We start from the raw sequence: 21,518 nt of genomic DNA, 5'->3' as shown, positions 1-21,518 counted from the left end.
GCATTTTAGTCCGGTCCGAGCACGGCACGGCCCGACAACTACCGAGCCCGGCCCGGCACGGCCTGAGGCACCGGGCCGTGCCTGGGCCGCCACCGTGGCCCGTGGCACGGCTCAGGCACGGCCCGACGGCCCGGTGCTTAATGTCCCAGTAAAAAATATAGCTTTTTAATTTAAAAAAGAGAAAATATAGGTCTGTTTTGCCTATCCATCCATCCTGATTGGCCTGTTAAGAAATATAGCCTACTAATTTTAAACAAAAAAAGAAAATATAGGCCTGCTACTGGCCTGGCACGACCTTGGTCCGGTGGCCCGTTGTGTCTTCGGGCCGACCCGACGGCCCGCGGGCCGTGCCTTGGGCCATACCCCCGGCACGAGGCACGGTGATGGCACGGCCCGGCCGGCACGACGGCACGGCGCGGCCCGGGGCAGGCACGGCACGGCACGATGGCCATCTATACCTTCTGCTACAGTAAACGAGGACATTTTTCTTACTAAACCCTCTGTTGTCCAAAATATTTCAATATACCAAGAAGAGAAAATTCGGAAATCATTGTAATTTTACAGAAAAAACGCCCGCAGTAACTTTTTGAAGGAACCCGCGCCTTTATTAATCTGTTCGCTTCAGCTTATCAGCTGTACAAATCAGCTATTGCATAATATTTTCTTGTCACAACAAATCAATGCCTAATTTAATTTCTTAATTCTTTGTGTGCACAATTGTTGAAAGCTAAGTACTGGCACGACGTCAATTTATTGGCGCACAAGAGGGACCATGAATATTCATTCGCCAAACGAACAAGGCTATATATACGTGGCGGAGTTTGGTGCGTGGCCTAAAAGCTTTGGAGAAGGGGATTATATAGAGGGTGGGAGATGGCCAGAGCATTCGCATTTGGGAGGATCGATACCTGCAGGAACTACCAGGCGGCCACGTACACCCCGAGGCTCCTCATTCTATTTCAAATTATAAATCATTTTGACTTATTGGATACATTTATTTTATTATGCATCTAAATATAATAATATATCTAGATACATAGCAAAATGAATGAACCAAAAAAATAAAATCGACTTATAAATTAGAATGGAGAGAGTAGTATCCAAAGTAGCCGAGCTAATCGATCCACATACTAGACGTTGGGATGAACAACTTGTCAAGAACATTTTCTGGGAGGAGGATGTTGTGAATATCTTGGGAATTCCTACTCATTATGATCGGGATGAAATGGTAGCCTGGCAGTTTAACTTTAACACCAAGGGAGAATTCTCAGTCAAGTCAGCTTGCCATGTGCTTGGAGATGCGGAAGAGCAGCAAAGAGAACGCCATAGAGGGGAGGGCTCGGCTGTGCTCAGCTGTGGCTGCGAGAAGCAATATTTGGAACAAAATCTGGAAGATGTCAGCTACTCCAAAGATCAAACATTTTCTTTGGCGAGTAGCACATAATAGGCTTGCTTCCAAGCTTAACATAATAAGCACACGTGGTGTGGTCCTAGATACACGATGCCCGATTTGCTACCGAAGTGCAAGCCAATGCGGCATTGTTGGAGAGAGCTCCATTTGGAGGAGGAACGGATGAAAATTGCCGAAATCCGATTCCTCGGAAGATTTTGTGCGAGATGTGCTGAACCTGACAAGTGATATAAGTATGTCTCAAGGTGGCTGTGCTATTATGGACGTGGTGGGATGTGCGAAACAAGCTAGCTAGGTGAATGCAGGAGAGCTTATATGCCTACGTGTCAACAAACGGTGCAGGCTGTGTTTGTATCTATGGTGTCTGACAACATTAAGATGGACACTCTCGGCAAAGACGTACAACTGGTTGTCACTCCACAGCCGAAATGGTGCCCACCTGGTAGGGTACCCCTCAAGATAAATTTTGATGGTCCATTCGTACACGAAACAAATATTGGAGCTTGGGGTTTCATTGTGGGCCTGTTTGGTTCCACTTACTAAATTTTAGCTAGCTAAAATTATTTTAGCTACTAAACTATTTTAGCTCCTTTTAGTCAATGTGTTTAGAACTTTAGCTACTAAAGTATAGCTAACTACTAGAATTTAGCAAGTGGAACCAAACAGGACCACTGTGTGTGCCACCATGAAGGGCAGCCGCCGGTCCTTGCTGGTGCCGTCAATCATTTGGGCTTTGGCTAGATCTGGGCCGTCAATCATCAGATAGCGCTCAGGGTAGTTCGGTGCCACAATATATCCCGTGTCCAAACCGCCGCATCCTCGCAATGCCAAATCTAGAGGGCTGTTTCGAGGGGGAGAAATCAGGACTCGATCGCGGGCGATGGGGGCCGGTGACCAGGGCACGTCGTCGGAGGGGGTTGACATCCTGAAGAACCCCACGGCGGAGGAGCCCCAGGCGCCAGCCGGGACCAGGAAGAAGGGGAAGGAGGCGAGCGCGCCGGAGGGCGGTGACCTTGGACTCAAGCTGAAGGAAGCGAGCACGTTGGGCTTGGGCGGTAAGATCCTGAAGAAGAGGAAGGAGGCGATGGCGGCGTTGGATATCATGCTGCCGACGAAGCCCGCGGCGAGGAAGGCGCAGCCGGCCGGGGTCGAGAAGAAGAGGAAGAAGGTGGTCAGGAAGAAGCTGCCGCAGGATGTCATCGACTCAATTGTAGCAAAGCCGTGTAAGATTGTGTATGAGCTCTCCGATGAAGACCTTGCCGACAAATCCCAGCAATTCCGCGAAGCCTATAGGAGAGCAATGTTAGTCCATGAGAAGGTCCGCAGCTACGAGCAGGCCCTCATGGAGCAGTACAGAGCCACGGGCTCCGTGGAGGATGAAATTGAGGTCACCGATGATGAGGACGAGGGGACGGGAGAAAATGTCACTGGTGATGAGGAGACGTCAGCGAACAAGGTCACGGGCTCTGTGGAGGATGAAATTGAGGTCACCGATGACGAGGACGAGAGGACGGGAGAAAATGTTACTGGTGATGAGGAGACATCACACATCAGTGAACAAGGTCACCGGTGACTAGGAGGAGACGGTGGAGAATAAGCCCAGAAGTTGCCAGAAGTTGCCCGTGGTTATCCAAGATCCAGCTAGGTTTTGAGTACTATTTTGTCTGTGATCCAGCTACCCTAAGTTATAGTATTGAGTTTGTGTTATCCAGATACCCTAAGTTGGAGCAGTATCATGTCTGTGTGATCCTATTAAGTGCTCATTATTGTGTTGTCAACCCTTTTTTGTCAACTGGTGATTCCTATATCTATGTTAGTTATTATCACATCTTGCTGCTGGTGATTCTATGCTATTAATTAAACCAACAGTGTTGCAATTGTATTCGATTTGATTGGTGCGTTTTATGCTACTGAAGCACCGCTTTGCACATGTTGCTGATGGGAACTGTAAGTTTTAGTTGAGGTTGCCGTTGCCGATCTAGATGATTTTGCATGTGCCTAACCATAATGAGTACATTTGCCATAAACTGTTATTTTTCTGTATGTTTAATTTCTCTCTCGCTGCTGTCAACTGTAGTATATTGGAATCTGCCCATTCTCAGTTCAGTTCATGTTAATTGCAGTATATTTGAATCTGTTAATTCTCGGTTCAGTCTATGTTAATCAATTTAGTTTTGAAATCTAACATAGCGGCAGGCAGGTGAGTTAGCCATTGTTTCGTCACCAAACATGCATTTCTAGTGTTTTTGTGCATAAATCTTTTATTAATTTTCCTGACTCTGCTATTAAGGATTAATCTGATATTACCTACGAATTTTGACGAAGTAATGAACAAGTTGAAATTTTATTGTCATGTCTGACAGACCATCAGAATGTTTGGTTCCATTACTACATATTTTGCTGAAAAATTGTTATATGTGCCTTGTTCTGCTTGCAAAACCTTTTGTTTGCGTGGTGACATCAGGAATTAAAATGCTGGTCTGCTGATACTGATGGAAAGATTGATGGGCCTCTTCTCTATACTGAAATCTGCCAATCCAGTCTTACAGGATTTGCATTCATGTCTGTCTCCCCAGTAAGCCAGCAACAATTGCGCTGGTGTCCTGCTCCACCAGGCAAAGCATATAGCAGTTCCACAGTTCAGCGCCACTGCCCACTGGCTTCATGGTTCTGGTTGCACTTTGTTCAACTGTTGCGACCAAGCTTCTGTATGGATTCCATCTTGCAGGGTTCGATTGGAGCTTGTGGATTTGTAGCTTCAATTGTTCAGGTAATTAGGTTGGTTATACGTATATATATAATAGCTCTTCTACATGGTAATTATTCTCCCCAGCTCCCTTTGAGCCATTGCCTTTTTGCTGTTGATGCATTTCTGGAACAGCAGTGCAAGAGAACCGTAGATGCAGTTAAAGAGAGAAGGGAACTGATAAAAAGAGGTCCTTATCTGTGAGCCCTTTCGGAAGATGTTGATGATTTCAGAATAAAGAAGTGGTTAATTTTCCTCTTAGCCGTCTGGTAAATTTAGCAAAGTCCAAATCATCATTTAGTACTCAAAAGCAAAAACATAGATGACAGCAAATGCATGGAAGCTTTCGTAAAACATGTAGATGTTGACCACAACATTTCGTCAAATGATTTAGGCTTCACACCAATTTAATCTAACATACCTGCTACAGATTCTTGTATATGCTGAAACCTTGTTCCTGTCCTGAGTAGATCTTGTGCAGCCTGTAGAACTTTCAGTACTTTTGAAAGAACTTCTACTAAAAGGAGGTGCTGTTGCCAAAGTTTTCCACGTGGATTTGGTCGGAAAAAAAAATAATTATGGAAGCTGAAGTCAGTGAATACAAGTACAAGCTGAAGTTCTAATCGGGAAATATGAAGCCAGCACTAGAACTTTCAAAAAGAGCGAAGATGTTGAGCGCATAGACTAACTTTCGTTTTTCAGCCATGACTTTTTAGCCAAGCATGGTAGCTCCACGTTTAGGTTGAGCACAGTTACTCCTTTATCAAGTTTCTAGAAGTGCTTTCGCTCCCCCTCAAAAAATATAAAAAAATACTCCCTCATTTTTTAAATTCTAAAATATTTTATTTTTTTATAGATATATAGCATTTTCTATGCACTTAATATACAATGTATACATAGATATATCTATAATCTAGAAAAACAAAAACATCTTTTTAATTTAAAATAGAGGGATCACATCGCTTCATCTTTTTAAAAAGACCTATTAAATGAATAATTAAAAAAAAAGGTTTACCTAAAACCACAAAGGAGTTGGCGTCCACTTTGAACTAGGAACCGAAGATAAAATCTTGGCATCTTTGGTAGAGCTTCGTCGACTCTAACTCCTCTGTGCACTGTAATAAAGAGTTATTTCTATTTCTCTTCTAAGAAGTAAACAAAGAGCGGATGAATCCATGGTTTTTGTCTTCACCAACTCTAGCTCAACCATGGTTTTTGTCTTCACAGAGGTGATTATAGATTAGTTGGTTGGATTTTTCGATGGTGAAATTTATCCACCCACGTTCGAGTTCTCGATTCGACACGGATACTCATATTTTTTTAGTTTTATTCTAGGATTTAGTTGCTCATATTTGATTAGAGCTAGAGCAAAACACATTTAAGCCATTTAGTTATTTAATCGGTTGCTCTAGTGTTTTGTCAAAAATAATTTATAGGCTATTTAGCCCCTCGAGCCATTTAGGACCTTTCAAAAGGGACGGTCTTCTTTTTCCTCATCCGAATCCATCTTTCTCGTCCCTCCGACACCTCAAGAGCCACCTAGGCTGCCGCCCGACCTCACCATCCTGCCGCCCATCCTCACCCCGGCCTTCCCCGCCCCTTCACTAATCCCAATTGGACACCTTGACGCCAAGTCCGCCCAACCGCTCAGCAGCGCCCCGCCGCCTCGCTCGCCACCCACAACCCACTACCACCAACCGCTTGGATTGTTGGTGTTGCACTTTTCCCTCAGCCAACACCGTGGCGCCGATGGTTCAACTTCGTAGCCTTCCGTTTTGTCTATCTTAAAGTTCCATTCCATTTATTTACATGAGGTCGTGACTCGCGAGTCTAGAACCCCATGGATTTTTTTTATGGAGCAACATCTAGCAGGCCATTGATGCAAAGGGGAGTCGCGCAGCAATAGTAAAGCACATGTCCCTTACAGTTAGGACAGATTTTACTTTCTAGTTTTTTTTCCAGCGTCGTCCTTATTAACCAGTTGGTGAGAGTGAGAACATGATGGATGGAAATTCTAGTTATGCACCACAATAAAGATATTCATATTAGTGTTTTACCCTTAGCAGAGTATATTTAAATGATAGAAAATTGGATATGGCCCAAATCTATTTTGATACTAGTTTCACCTGCTTTGGTGATTTCCTCATTGTTTGAGTACTTTTTAGTACTTTTATTTACTTTGATACCTCCTATTTCTACACCGTTAGGATATATGGTATATATTTTTTCAGCCATTATGAAATTTCTCAAGAGACTGTTGACTAAAAAGTGACAAGCTTTCATGAAGGACTAAAAAATGACAAGCTTTCATCAAATACCATTACTTTTCTCTTGTCACTGTTTTGTCGCAATTTCACATAGTGAATTTTGATGACTTCGGTGATGGTAAAGCATAATTGGATAGGATAGTTTTGTATTTTCTTATAATGACTTATGAGTTCATTTATCAATACATTTAATCTCACTAAGCAATGTAAATTTGCCAAATCAGAACTTGTCCTTAATTATGTCATCAAATATTGGTGTTGTAATTTTTTTGTCAACACAAAAAGCTTCACAGCTCACATAGTACATAATACATGGGAACATGTATTTCACCATTACCACACATATAAATGATGTCAAATTAGAAAAAAAAAGAACATTGCAAACTGAAACAAACGCAAAATCAAAAGATCTCAAAGCATAGGATTAAGGTGGCTAAAAATGTACACTGACTTGCATATGCTGATGTGCAAGCATTAAATTTATTATTTCTGAAGGATTTCAAAGTTCCACATTTGTTGATGATACAATGAAAAACGATGGAACTGGGTAACAATTTTTGAACTCAGATACAGTTAATGACCATTAAGCAAATTCTTCTTCTTATGCCTTTGGCAGAAAGATTTGATCCTCTCAAGACCATCAAGAAGAGAAGATGAATCAATGGCGAAAGTGATACGGATCCAGTTTTCCATTCCCAAAACACTCCCTGCATTGGAGAAATACACGATGTTGGTATCAATTTAAGACGAGACACTTAACTGCATTGGAGAAACACATGTATGCATTGGAGAAACACATGTACGTAAGATTAAGGAGATGTTGGTATCAATTTAAGATGAGACACTTATATGAACCAGTGCCTTAGAGTAACAAATACCTACCCTTTTTTTATGAACGTAACAAATATCTACCTGTCTAGCCTAAACAATTAGACACTTCCTATAAAAAAAACAATTAGACACCAAGTTGTAAAAGCTCTCCCAAAACCTCACAAGTTACCAAGAGTATATCTCTCTGTCTAATCTTCATTAACATCTATAAGAAGATAAAGAGAATCATCCCAACATTTATATATTAGTGAATCACCTATGTCACATTTTCATATGAATAAAATATGATTGATGTGTTCCAGCATTAATGCATTGCTAATTTCTTAAAGCATTTCTGAGCACAAGCATACAGTTAAAGCATGGAATACTTGTAACCTGAAACATACAATTGCTAGAGCCAAAAAAATGGGTTTTTGTCAGATATATTTTTTTCCAGGGAAAAAAACAAATTCATCTCACCTGGACACAAAATCACGGACTCTTCTTTTGCCAGCTTGCAGCAAAAATCAATATCATCATGGATCCCTTCCAGAAGATACAAATTTAATTTCACCTGTTTGTGATTTCTCCAGGTTAGAAAACTGACAAACAAATTCTAAGATTTTCTATATGTTTCATTCAGTGTGGTTGTGTGTAACAGATACATATATAGAGATATAATGTTTATATAATAACATGACTAATTTTGATGAAAAATAAATAATTTCTAAATAGACAAGAGCTAGTGGAGTAAATTGAAACTTTAAGTATATTAGCACTTTATAGGTGCTGGTTGCTCTGACACAATTCTTCACTGTTTCTTTTGTATTACTATTTTTTTCTGTTCAACCACTATAACAACATATAATTTAGTAAATTGCTTACCATGACAAACATGGAACCTTCTGGCTTGTGAGGGCAAGTGATGCACTTGATGTCCTTTATTTCTCTGTAACATATCTCTGATGTTTCCGCTAGCAGACCAATGATCCTCTTGAAAAAATCTTCCTTTGTGTTCTCAAGAATATGGGGAAGTGCTCCCTAATCAAATTTTTTTACAATAACTCTTAGTTATCTAAGATAAAATATGTAAGACACGTGCTTGCGAAAATAAAAATGAATGCTGGTTAGGAACTGGGATCCTGAAAGCATGTATACAGATAGAGACAATTTCCCATTTTTCAGGTCTCGTAATGACAAAACTGGTATGTTATCTAAAATAACATTGCACTTTTCCTGCCACAGATCGCAGGGCAAAATGAAATAGCACAACTCAAAATCACCATTATTTTCAACACATTTGAATTGATGCGACAATTATTTCACAAGGTATTATTATTAAAAGAATCTATCGCATGTTTGCGTATAATCATTTTTCAATTATTTGAAATGGAGGTCTGTATTCATTATATATAAAAGATATGCAGCTCTCCTACGTCGAGAAAAAAAGTTGAAATGGATGGATACCACAGTGTAGGGGAAAATGTACAAACCACTAACCTGAATAAAAGTTGCTGGATCAGTTGAAATGTTAAGGAAGTTTGTGATCGATGCAATGATCTGCAAAAATCATCGGTAGTTAGTGAAACAGCATAGCAACACTAGCTAAAATAAGGACGTCATAAGATATAGGCTAATGATTTATTACCTTTGTGTTTAGCAGAATCTTGTTGGGATCACATACAGCTACCCAACCAAGTCGCCACCCAGGCACTATCCATCTCTTTGATAGTGATCCTATGCTCAACACAGGGGCAATGTGGCCAAAGACACCCATGGGGACGAAAGGGGTGTCCCCAAACACCAGATTTCCATATACTTCATCAGCGATGACTAGGATTCCAAGCTTCCTTGCTACCTCCGCGACCTAAATGATGTACATCAAAACATGCTTAATTAGAACACAAACAGAGATTAGTTAAACAAAATTCAATTTCATTCGAATGATCAGCAGTACAGTGAAATAAGCAGGAGTAGTCATGCATGCCTTGGCTAAATGTTCATGGGTATAGACACTCCCGCAAGGATTGTTGGGGTTTATGATGACCATTGCAGTGGTGTTCTTGTCAGCAATCGACTCGAGAGAGTCGATATCAATTTCCCAGCCTCTTTCAGGAATCAGATCGAAACGACGAACTTCTAAGTTGTGCAGCCCTGCACGCGCCTCATAATTTGGATAGCCTGGTCTTGGGAGCAATATGTTGGTGCCCGGTTGAGCAAGCACTGAGACGACAACCTCAATTGCTTGAGTGCCTCCAGCAGTGAGGAAGATGTCATCAGTTGACAGCTTGTATGGAAGATCACTTGACAGGTGCTCCGCCAGAGCACTATTATATTAGCAGCAAAAAAAGAATTCAGTATTCAATTCATATAAGGATGGATTTAATAAATTTTTAAATGTAAACAGGTTATGATGCCGGCCGGTCAACAATAATAAGCGTGCAAGAATAAATGAAAAAGTGAAATTATTCATAGATACGTAGAAGCTCATTACGAAAGATAAATACACTGCAATATTTTTTAGAGAATATATATATACTGCTAATTAAGTATCCCATAGCGACCGGAACAATGTTTATGTATATTTGGCAGTGTTTCGCCTGCCATGACTCCTGTAAGTGCTTCATGCATCAAAACAAGCAAGTTCATTCCAGCAAGGTATTACCTATCATGAGTTCATGACACGTCAACATACTATTTCGTATATACTAGGGCCTTGTTTAGTTGCTGCCCGAAAAATTTTTGAGACATTGTAACACTTTCGTTTGTATTTGATAAATATTGTTCAATCATAAATTAACTAAGGCTCAAAAGATCCGTGTCGCAAATTACAAGTAAACTGTTCAATTAATTTTTATTTTTATTTATATGTAATGCTTTATATATTTGTCTAAAAATAAAATTAACTAAGGCTCAAAATATCCATGTCGTAAATTACAAGTAAACTGTTCAATTAATTTTTATTTTTATTTATATGTAATGCTTTATATATTTGTCTAAAAATTTGATGTGATGGAAAATTTTAAAAAGTTTTTTAATTTTTGAGAGGAAGTTAACTAGGCCTAGTAGTGGGAAGAATGAAGACACGTCTCTATCATGAGAACCACTTCGGAGAGCCTCTTTTCCCTAACAAATTAAAGCAGGTGGCGCGTGCCACGTCATATGCATGCATGGGCCATGCCAACTCCGCCTAGGCAGATCGATCACGTGGTCGGGCGAGGCGGCCTCGTGGAACACCGGCTCCGGCCGGCACGTGTGTGTCATATCATAGGGTAGGTAACCGATAGAGCAAAAAAATCTTTTGTTTTCCCTATTCTACTTGTATGCAATTTGAATTAGAGCGAGTTTATCCTACTAATTAACTACTTTGAACAGGATAACTCTAAAAAAATCTTAACATAGTATGCATGAATAGAGCTAGGATTTGAGCCGTGCCACTTGAGGGCGATCATAGCATGGTCTTTTGGCACGACCCAAAATAAAGCACGACAAGAAATATTTCAAAAACTAGGCACAACGGGCCATGGCTCGGCCCATATTTTGGACATGCTTAGGCCAGCACGACATAAAAATAATACATAGATATTTCTACAACTATACAATATAATTTTCTAGCTTTTATTATAGGACCTCTCATCTAATTCTTTGATAGATTATAAAAATCATTAAAACTTTCATTAAAAATGTGCATGAAGATATATATATTTAATATCACGAGTAAAAAAATAAAACTAGTAAAGATACTTTGAAAGCCGTGCTTGGGCTAGCATGACCTCAGAGCGTGCCAGTTTGCCATGGACTGTGCTTAAGCCAAAAAAAAAATTTACTGTGCTGTATCGGCATGGCCCGACGTGTCTCTTGTGCTTAAAGGGCATGATCCGAAGCGACATAAAGCACAAGAGGGTCAGGCACGTGTGATTGTGTCATATCATACGGTAGGTAACCGATCGAGTAGAAATCTTTTGTTTTTTCCTATTCTACTTGGTATGCAATTTGAATCAAAGCGAGCTTATTCTTCTAATTAACTACTCTGAACAGGATAACTCTAAAAAATTCTGAACGTAGTATACATGCACGACATAAGAATGTTTAGGTCACATGGCTATATATCCAAACTACTCTGAACTTGAGTGCTATAAACGATGCTTATATTCCAAATTGTAAGTCGTTTGACTTTTTTAATATCAAGTTTGATCACTCGTCTTATTCAAAGTTTTATACAAAATATTACTTTTTTTTGTTGTGTATTGGTTTATTAATAAAAGTTCTTCAAGAGTGACTTAAATTTGACTATATTTGTACAAAATTTTTGAATAAGACGAGTGGTCAAAATTAGGGTAAAAAAGTCAAACGACTTACCATTTAGAATGGAGGGAGTAATAAACTGTACAGTATAAACAAATTCCTTTGGAGTAACGAAACCGTGCGTACCGGCGGGCGTCGGGGAGGCCGACGCCGGCGGGGTAGCAGTTGAACTTGCCGGTCCGGAGCGCGGCGGCCACGGCGTCCTCGGCCTCGGCGGCGGTGCGGAAGGCCGGGAACACCGAGGGGTCCCCGTGCGCCAGCGGCAGCACGGGCCGCGGGTCGCGCGCGTCCACGCTCGCGCTGATCTTGAACCGCGCCGCCCGGATGCTCATCTTGTCCCCGGCCACGGCCAGCGCGCCCTCCTCCTTGGCCGCCGCCGCCCGCGCGAACCGCCACTCCGCCGCCGCGTGGCCGCTGCTGCCCTTCTCGCCGCCGTCGGTCGCCATGGGGGATGGGATGGATGGGCAAACACAAACTAAACAGGGGGCGAGACGAGAGAGAGACAGAGACCGAGGTGGTTTTGGGCTCGATCTCGAGGCCGCCGGAGCCGGAGAGGGAGAGGGAGAGGGATTGGCTGCGCGCGCGAGCTGTGGACGAGTTGGTTTGGTTCGGTCCCCGAAGTGTGCCCTCCACTCCACCGTTTTATAGGCGGCCAGGGGTGGCACGATTCACGCGCCCCACAACCGGTTCGGCAATCGGCAGCCGAGACGCACGGCACCACTTGCTGCTCCGATTTGTCCTTGTGCGTTTTGAGATAATCTCAAGTGACATGTAAGATCTATTAAACTAGGAGGATTCCCCACGCGTTGCCGCGAGTATGAAGGAGAAGTATAAGTATATAACTCTTCTATTAGCATAATCATGGATATTGTATTCATAGTGGATGATGTTGTCTTGTTGATGGAGATATCATGATTCTTGTGCTAGTGAACATTAATGCAAAAGTTAGTAGATTGATGAGGTGGACACCTTGTATGTTAAGATAAATTGATAGTGGACTGCCAAGGTGGATGTTTTGTATTTTAAGATAAATAGATAGTGGAGTTGATAGTGGATTGCTGAGGTAGACGCCTTGCATGTCAAGAGAATTAGATAGTGAGGTTTTGCTTTATAAGAGTTATAGATAATAAAATGCACTCGTCAGAATTCACAACCTACGCCGCTGGGAAGGAACGAACAGAAAGCTTAGCTTGGCAATGCGTGTGTAATAAACCGGGTGAATTCACTGTATAATAAGTGTTTACGCATGCATGCCAAACAACTTCCTTTTCTTGCGCATAATAATCATCATCGCGGATATTCACCTTACCTTTTAGACCAAAACACTTAATCTTCTCAAACGAAAGTGCCTACCGACGAAGTTTGAATAAGACAAACGGTCAAACAAGATGTTTAAAAATAAAAAAATATCACTTATTTTTTAAACAGAGGAAGTATAGCTATGTTCTTATAATAAGAAAAAAAGGTTAATTAAGTTCATGTCCAAATATGATTTCAAGCGTGAAAGAGCTAGCAGCTTTGTGTGTCTCACAAGATGACAAAAGAAATTTCAAATTTGAACAGTGTCATTGATGTATTTTTTGTGACATATGTGGAAAGAAAGTAGTACTCGATAAGAACCTTCTGACAAGTTGAACCACAACTTGTTCAGTTAGTTTACATCATTCAGAGGGTAGCTAGACCGAGACAGTTTCATCTCGCATCAAGCTGGGACCCTAGCTAATATGGACTCCCCGTTTCGCAAAAGATAAGAAAAGGGCTCCCTAGTGTAGCTCCTCCAAACAATATTTTTCTTGCTCTTTTATTTATGGTGAAGAGGTAAGTACCAGTTTGCTAGTTTCACCTTTATGGCGAAGAGAAGGCAGAAAGACAGTGGTTTGGAGATATCATTTGCCCAGAAAAATAAGCGGCGGGAGAAGGATTATTGGGCCCGGTACTGGTTTTATGTGAAAACCCCCGGTGTAAAGCCCAAGTCTGAGCCCAGCGTCAAGAAATATCCCTTTGCCTCTATTATGGGGGATATGAGGCCTTTATCTCAATCAATCTGGAGCATGCTAAACATGAAACATACGAAGAATTTGTGAGCATTTGTGGAGAAGTTTGCTTCTATGATTCTGGGCGACATCTCCGACAGGGAGTACTTGTCTCGTCGTGCCATTGGTGGCACTATGCCCCGGTTGACAAAAGATGACAAAAGAAATTTAAACGGTGCCATTGATGTATTTTTGCTAGCATATGTGGTGTGGAAAGAAAGACCTTCCGACAAGTTGGACTGCAACTTGTTCAGTTAGGTCCTGTTTGGTTCCACCAACTAAATTTTAGTCACTTTAGTAGCTAAAGTTCTAAACACATTGACTAAAAGGAGCTAAAATAGTTTAGTTCCATTAGTCATCTAAGAGTAGCTAAAATAATTTTAGCTAGCTAAAATTTAGTTGGTGGAACCAAACAGGGCCTTAGTTTACATCATTCAGAGGGCATTAGCTAGACCGAGACAGTTTCATCTCGCATCAAGCTGGGACCCTAGCTAATATGGGCTCCTCGTTTCACAAAAGATAAAAAAAGGCTCCCCAGTAGCTCCCCAAACAATGTTTTCCTTGCTCTTTTATTTATGGCTGGAGTTTTTCAGCTCAGCTATCTTGGGTTGCTCGGTGCCAATCGGTCGTGAACCTCTCACATAAATAGAGGAAGTGTGGTTTTATCCTAGTAGAAAACTTATACCACATATAATTTATATGTTTCCTACGAGATCGAATGAGTTTTCAAAGAAAAACACGTTTTTGAGCTTTGACCGCCAAAACCAACTCAAACCGGTTCCCAAAATCAATGTAGCCTGTGTTTTTTTAGGACTTTGCACTTTTTGCACAAATTGCTCCAAATTTGATCCTTTTCGTTCTACCCATCTTTAACTCTCTGGTCTCTTTTTAGCTATCAACATGTGCCCCCTGTTTTTAAGTGAAGCATATGCGAGTTTAGAAACACTGCCGGCCATAATGACAATGTTGAGTTCATCAACTATTTTTGGTCTAAGGGTGATGTATATATATTATAAGTATAACTTTATTTTGGGTTTTCGATTTTTCCTTCTGTTTGGTTGAGTATAGACTCCACCTGAGGTCTGTTGGTGCTCCATAATCATATATAAACTGGAGGAGAGACAAGCTTATAGCCCATTTAGTTGACAGCATATACCAGAACAAGGAACAAGGCTTTAGAGATGTAGCTTCAAGGCATTGGTTGCTTGCACGGCTGGCTCTAGCCCCCCAAATGCAGAAGACAGCCCTCAACCTGGCTCTCATGATAGGCGGTGTGTTCGCTTAAGCTTATCTACCAAATCTGTCAGTCATTCAACAATATTTTTTTCTCATAACAAATCATCAAATAGTACTTTTAGCCAAACAAACAAGGCAGAGATTTCATTTACATTTGTGACAAGTCAAGTTTACATGGTGCAACACAGATCTTATTAATGATGCTGTTAACATATGTGATTAATGTATTTTAAGTGATATTATTGCAGTTTAAAGTAGATTACGATATTACATATAAATTATTGTAGTTTAAAGTAGATTAAGATATTAATGGTCGCGCGCGTCCACACTCGCGGTGATCTCTTGTCCCAGCCACGACCAGCATGCCCTTCTCCTTGGCCACCGCCCGCGCGAACCGCCACTCCGCCGCGTGCGAACGTGGTTTCTTTACTCTTGAAGGCACGTGACCTCACATTGTGAACCATAGAATTTGCTCTGAGATTCGTGCCCAGCAGAAGAAAGACAATAAAAAAATTAACTCTTTATTACTGGACATGAATCTCAAAGCAAATTCTATGGTATATGTCCAAATTTTACTTTAACCACCGCGTGCGCGCTGCCCTTGTCGCTGCCGTCGGTCGCTATGGATGGGCAAACACAAACAGGGGGCGAGAGAGACAGGCAGAGACTAAGGTGTGGTGGACTTGGGCTCTGGAGGCCGCCGGAGGCTGAGAGGGATTGGCTGCGCGCACGAGCTGTGCCTCCACTCCACCTGTTTATAGGCGGCTGCCCCGCCAGCAGGTTCAGGCCTCAGGCCGGGCTCTGCCTGGCCACCATCGCTTTGGCAGCCGAGACGCACGGCACGGCATCCATCCCCTCGTCATCACCACTTGCAGCTCCGATTTGTCCTGGTGCGTTTTCAGATAATCTCAAGTGGCATGTAAGATCTATTCAAATAAAATGCACTCATCACAACCCAAGCCGCTGGGAACGGAAAGCTTGATAAACCGTGGTGAATTCAGTGTATTAAGCAAAGGAAATGTTTATGCATGCATGCCAAACAGCTTCTTTTTTCTTGCGCAGGCACTATTGTTCAGTACTGTGATACTGATGTTAGACTCGTCTAATTTCTGCAGTGGGTATTCAGCTCAATCTGCATAGTGGGAAAGACACGCCGCTCTGCATATGCAGCTACGTAAATAAGCATGTGTTTGGTGGGGTGTTAAATTTAATAGTTATTATAACATTTTCGTTTTATTTGATAATTAATATTTAATTATAGACTAATTAGACTTAAAAGATTCGTCTCATAAATTATTCTCTAGCTGTGTTTTTAGTTTCATAAATAGCCTATATTTAATATTTTAAACATGTGTTCAAACATTCGATGTAATAGGCGGGTTTAACAGACCCAACCAAATAGGACCTAAGCCTGAATAATAGTACTGTACACATGATAGTTATCAAACTCAAATCAAATCAAAACAAAATAAATAAATAATGAACCGGTCTCTCTCGTTTTATCTAGCTCCCTGTTTGTCTCGTCGGCGACTTTCATGCTCGGCCATCTTGAACTCCTGGAGTCCTGCAGAGATCCAAAGGCGTCACCGGTCGAAAGTCGAATCCATTCCATCCCACAGCTCTCATGGCTGCGGGGGGAAACGATGACGGGCTGACGGTGGCGGCTAGGTAGCAACGGGCCCAAGCTTTGCAGTTGGAAGCACGCACTGACACATGGGGTCATATCATCAGCGAGACAAAGAAAAACAAAGTTTTTTTTAGGGGAAACCTCCTGAGCCCAGGAAATGGAGGACGACGGCCCCAAGACAAGAGCTTTTGCTCGAATGGAAACAGAATAGCTTTTCTATTTTCAGAAACTTTAGAAAAAAATTCAAATAAATGATGGAGCAAATGACGGTCATGGTGATGGACAAATGAGATGATCAAGTGTTCCAACTTGGAAAAAAGAGAAAAAAATAGGTTCAAGGCAAAGGTATAAAATCTAAGGCCATTTTATTTTGTCACTCAAGACATCACAAAGGATGTGAGAGTGAATTTAGGATAGATAATCGTATTATAAAAAAGAAAATTCTTTATCTACAATGGTGCCACTAAATGTGAGTCTCTTTTGCATATACTTTATGTTTAGTGACATGGTGAGATATACGAGAAAGCTTGGAAAAATTCTTTGTGAAAAGCTATCTCAAGTCTTAAAATTGGTTTGGTGCTATTTGAAAGAGATAGCACTTGTTTTGGGCAAATTATGAATTGTTAATAAGAATTTTTTTGCTCACTGGACTTATTATTTCAAGTAGGGGTCTTCTATTGGTTGGTCATAATTAGCTGGAATTTTAGTTGGCTCGGGCTAAGATTTCTAGTGTAAGGCGCACCTGGTGTGTGGAGTGCTCGCACGAGAAATTTCAAGCCGCCGCCTGAATTTTCAGTGCGGGAGTCCTCTCGCGCATGGTGGTCAGTCAAATTTCACTAAATCATAGTAGTAGTACTCCTGTAAAAATTAACTTATTTGGCGTGATGGAGGTATCGAAAGGAAAAAAATTTGTGATGTTCAACGAGGGCCCTAATGTGACGGAAAAAAGTGTAGCAACCGCAACTCAAGATCTTATTCGCTTAACCTTATCTCTCGAATATATTAGTCATTCAACTATTATTTTTTTTATAATAAATCAATAAATAATATTTTTAGCTATGGTTTTTTCTGGCAAACGAACATGCTCTAATTTACTAATGAAGTTGACATGTGCTGAAAATTGGTTTCGGCGCATAGTCGTCGGTCAAACAAGCTTCACCGCAGTTGGCACGGCCTGAGGCTAGGTCAAGTCGTGAATGTCGCCATGCTACTGTATTGGTGTCGTCAATGAAAACATTGCGTGCGTACAAAGTTACACCCGTGACGTAGGTAACGCATTGTGTGTCTTTGGGCAAAAAATAATAAAAAGAATCATGTCTTTGGTGGTGGCCGGCGATCCGGACAGGTGACAAATTCGCTTCAAGTACACGCGTGCGTCAGCTGCGTTGTCGTCTCGGCGTCTCCGATCCGACGCGTGCAGGTCGTCGGGGGGCAGTAGTGTCGACACCTTGTCGTCATGCTGTGCCGCCCCGACGTCGCCGTCGTCCTCGTTCGTTTCCGAACCACCACCACCAACGCCCGTCGGCGGGCGCTGACGACAGGCAAAGCCAGCCACTGCACTCGTCCTCGTCCGTACGTCTCAGTCAGGGTGACAGACGACGTGACGAAATTTCGGGCCTGGCATGCCCGTCCCCTCCGCTCCTACATGGCGTTGTTTAGTTCTAAAACAATTACAAAATTTTTCATATTTTATGTCACATCGAATCTTGTGAAGCATTAAATAAAAATAAAAGTAATAACTAATTACACAGTTTATCTGTAATTAGCGAGACAAATCTTTTGAGCCTAGTTAGTCCATAATTGAATAATATTTATCAAATACAAACAAAAATACTACGGTGCTCATTTTGGCAAATTTTTTGGAACTAAACAAGGCCATACCGGGACTTGAGACTTGGCTACTCGGCTCTTATTTAATGAGTTAAATAAATAATTTCTTTTCTTATTTATTTCTATTTAATTTATTTAGTTACACCAGAGAAAAACTATGGATACTATTTAAAAAAACCATCTCCATCCTTATCTTTTATATGTATAAAAAATTGACAAGCTTTAAGACAATGGATGATGAGAGCATTCTGGAAATGTTCTATAGATTGCAAGTAATCATCAATGACTTGAAGACTTTGAGTGAGAAGATAAATGACGATGATGTCTCTCATTGGTTTCAGATGTGCTTACCTCCTGGTTTTGATACATTGAGATTGATCATCATAAGAGTAGGATTGAAGGACCTAATCTCTAACCAAGTACTAGGTGATGTCATAACACAACAGACATACCCTGTGGAAAGAGAGGGGTTGATCAAGATGTGAAGAAGGATGAAAACAACAAGAAGAAAAGTGTACTATTCAAGGCTAGCACCTCATCCAAGAACAAGGGCAAAGCTAAGAAAGAAGAATCAAGTGAAGGAGAGAAAGCTAGTGAGTTTGATGATAAAGCTATGGCTCTCTTTGTTCGCAAGATGGGCATATTCATGAAGAAGAAGGGCTATGGTGCAAGAAAGAGAGAAGAGATCACAACAAGGAGTATGTGAAAATATGCTACAAATGCAAGAGCAAGGATCATGTTGTAGCGGATTATCCCTACGATAATGACAATGATGAGGATGAGAAGAAGAAAGAAAAGAAGGATAAGAAGGAAAAGAAAGAGAACAAGATGACATTGAAGAAGTAGTAGAAGAAGGGTGGTGGCTATGTGGTCACCTGGGATAGCGATGGCTCTTCAGATGATGATAATTCTAGTGATGATAATAAGAAATATATCAAGAAGGCACTAGCAAGTATCGCCATCAGCAACAAACCTTCTCTCTTTGACACTCCATCAACATGCTTAATGGCCAAGTCCACTAGTGATAGTGATGAGGAGTTAGACCTCATGGACATACTAGAACAAGCTCATTCTTGTCTTGAGTTAAAGAGGAAGGAGTGCAAATAATTACGCAAGGAGCTTAAAGCTCTTAACAGATCCTTTGATGAGCTCAATGCTTCTCATGAGAGTCTAAAGGAAGACCATGAGGAGCTTGGCATGAATCACATTAAGCTTGAAAAGGTTCACTCCTCTCTTCTTGAGCAAGCCAAGAAAGAGGTTGTTGTAGCATGTTATATAGCTAGACTCTACTTGTGATCTAATTAGTGAATCTTTTTATGATCCTATCATTGTTGCTCCCACTAACCCTTCTTGTAGCACTCCACTTCCACCTCATCTACTAGTGATGGTTTCACTTGTGATGCCTCACTAATTGTTGAGAATGAGACCCTCGATAAGAAGGTCAATGAGCTCACTCGCGCCTTAGGCAAAGCCTATGGTGGTGAGGACCACTTGCTTATGTGCTTAGGTAGCCAAAGAGTATCTTTCTACAAAGAGGGATTGTGTTATACCTCTAAGAAAGCCAAGGCAACCTTTGCTCAACACAAGACTAGTTTTGTGAAGGACAATGATCGGTTTTACATTGGTTGCAAGCAAGTTAATCATATATAGCAATATTGCAAGACAAGAACAAGAATGCTAATGTATCTTCAATTAAGTTTGATTTCTTGTTATTTGCTTACTAAGGGTGCCAATGGTGTGAAGGCTAAGTTTGTTGGTACATCCATGTTGGGCCCGAAGAAGAATGTCATTTGGGTACCAAAGAGCTTAGTGACTAACTTTCAAGGACCCAAGTACATAATTAGAATTGATGTTCTTTGTAGGTCAATTATAAAGCCAGAGGAAGGCATTGGGTGCTTGATAGTGGGTGCACACAATATATGGCTGATGATTCAAGAATGTTTAATTCAATCAACACCAGTGGTAGCAATGGTTATGATAGTATCACATTTGGTGACAATAGCAAAGGCAAGGTCAAAAGGCTTCGTTAATATCCAATCAGACTGAGGGTGTCGGACTTAGCCGTTTGGTCAAACCATGGTCTGCCAGTCTGATGGTGCCCCTCTACGTGGGTGGACACGTGGCGCGCTGAGGTGCTTTGGGAGGAGGGTCATACCCAGTGATCTTTGTCCAGCTGCCTTGGTTGAATTGGGTCTGGAGCGATTTGGTGCTCTCTAGACCACGTTAGACTCAGGTGACGCATGGCTCGGACTCCGGAGATAGCACTGTACGCTGGTCTGGAGCTCGGTTCAAAGCAGGCGTCAGTGACCATTGGAGCATGGCAACCATTGGCTCTTTAAGGTGGACACATGGTTGTTGTTTAGTGGCGCAAGGAACGTCAGACCTAGAGATGATGGTCCAGAGCCTCGGTCTAGAGCTCGGTCCGATGGCCGTTTCGCTAGGAAATTAAAAGAGAGCAACTGCTCTATTGGCTTTGGGGCTATTAACGAAGACTAGCCAGCCTTGACTAGCTACTGAGCACCTTGGGAGCTTAGTGTTCATGCTTGAGAGTGTTTGGGAGCTCTCTAACTCAGTTGTTCTTGCAAGAGTGTGATCCGATTGCGAGTGAGTGCTTCTAGTGTGTTGCTTTGTGAGATTGCATTGAGTGACACTAGATGATCGAGTTGCACACGTTAGGAAGGTAACTGTTGCATGGTCTTCTTCCTCATCCGCACACATATTTCTCCTCCCTCCAATACCTCAAGCATATCCTAGGCCGCCGCCGACCTTACCACCTTGCCGCCCACCCCCACTCGACTTTCTCCGCCCTTCACTAATCCCAATCGGGCACCTCATCGGTGACTCTTTGCCCCCACCACCGACTTCGCCCAGCCGGATATCTCCCACCATCCACGATGATGCCCACCGTCTCGCTCACTGCCCACAACCTGCTACCACCACCCACTTGGATTATTGGTGTTGCGCTTTTCCCTCAACCTCAGCGCCGTGCCAATGACAGTTCAACTTCATAGCCTTTTGTTCTGTCTATCGTTTTTTTTGAGAAACTTCTGTTTCGTCTATCTACGCGAGGTCACCCAAGTCTAGAAGGCCATGATTTTTTTTTCTTTTTTTAGAGCAACGTCTAGCAGGCCATTGACGCCAAGCACATGTCCTTACGGTCAGGATAGATTTTACTTTCTCGTTTTTTAACTAGCATTGTTCTTATTATTATATTAATCAGTCGGTCAGGATGGATGGTCCAGTTATGCCCTAC

The 21,518-nt window shown here is 41.7% G+C and overlaps 1 protein-coding gene across 1 annotated transcript; it reads right to left on the bottom strand.

Moving 5' to 3' along the window:
• On the bottom strand, positions 6,832-12,182 carry LOC110433086 (nicotianamine aminotransferase A-like). The gene is made up of 7 exons (XM_021454709.1): positions 11,666-12,182; positions 9,222-9,561; positions 8,883-9,101; positions 8,735-8,794; positions 8,120-8,275; positions 7,715-7,808; positions 6,832-7,131 (listed from the first exon to the last, which is right to left on the bottom strand). The coding sequence occupies exons 1-7, from the start codon at positions 11,983-11,985 to the stop codon at positions 6,998-7,000; spliced, it is 1,323 nt and encodes a 440-aa protein (XP_021310384.1). The 5' UTR covers positions 11,986-12,182; the 3' UTR covers positions 6,832-6,997.

Source organism: Sorghum bicolor, chromosome 2, assembly GCF_000003195.3.
Source record: "Sorghum bicolor cultivar BTx623 chromosome 2, Sorghum_bicolor_NCBIv3, whole genome shotgun sequence".
Lineage (NCBI taxonomy): Eukaryota > Viridiplantae > Streptophyta > Magnoliopsida > Poales > Poaceae > Sorghum > Sorghum bicolor.
Note: the sequence above shows the minus strand (reverse complement) of the source record. Positions and strands in the feature narration are given on the sequence as shown.

Excerpts from the sequence above, each read along its gene's own strand:
- LOC110433086 (XM_021454709.1), bottom strand. The coding sequence starts at position 11,985 with ATGGCGACCGACGGCGGCGAGAAGGGCAGCAGCGGCCACGCGGCGGCG. Across the intron at positions 8,795-8,882 it reads AGATTCTGCTAAACACAAAG|ATCATTGCATCGATCACAAA; the intron begins GTAATAAATCAT and ends TGATTTTTGCAG. Across the intron at positions 7,809-8,119 it reads AAGGTTCCATGTTTGTCATG|GTGAAATTAAATTTGTATCT; the intron begins GTAAGCAATTTA and ends AATCACAAACAG.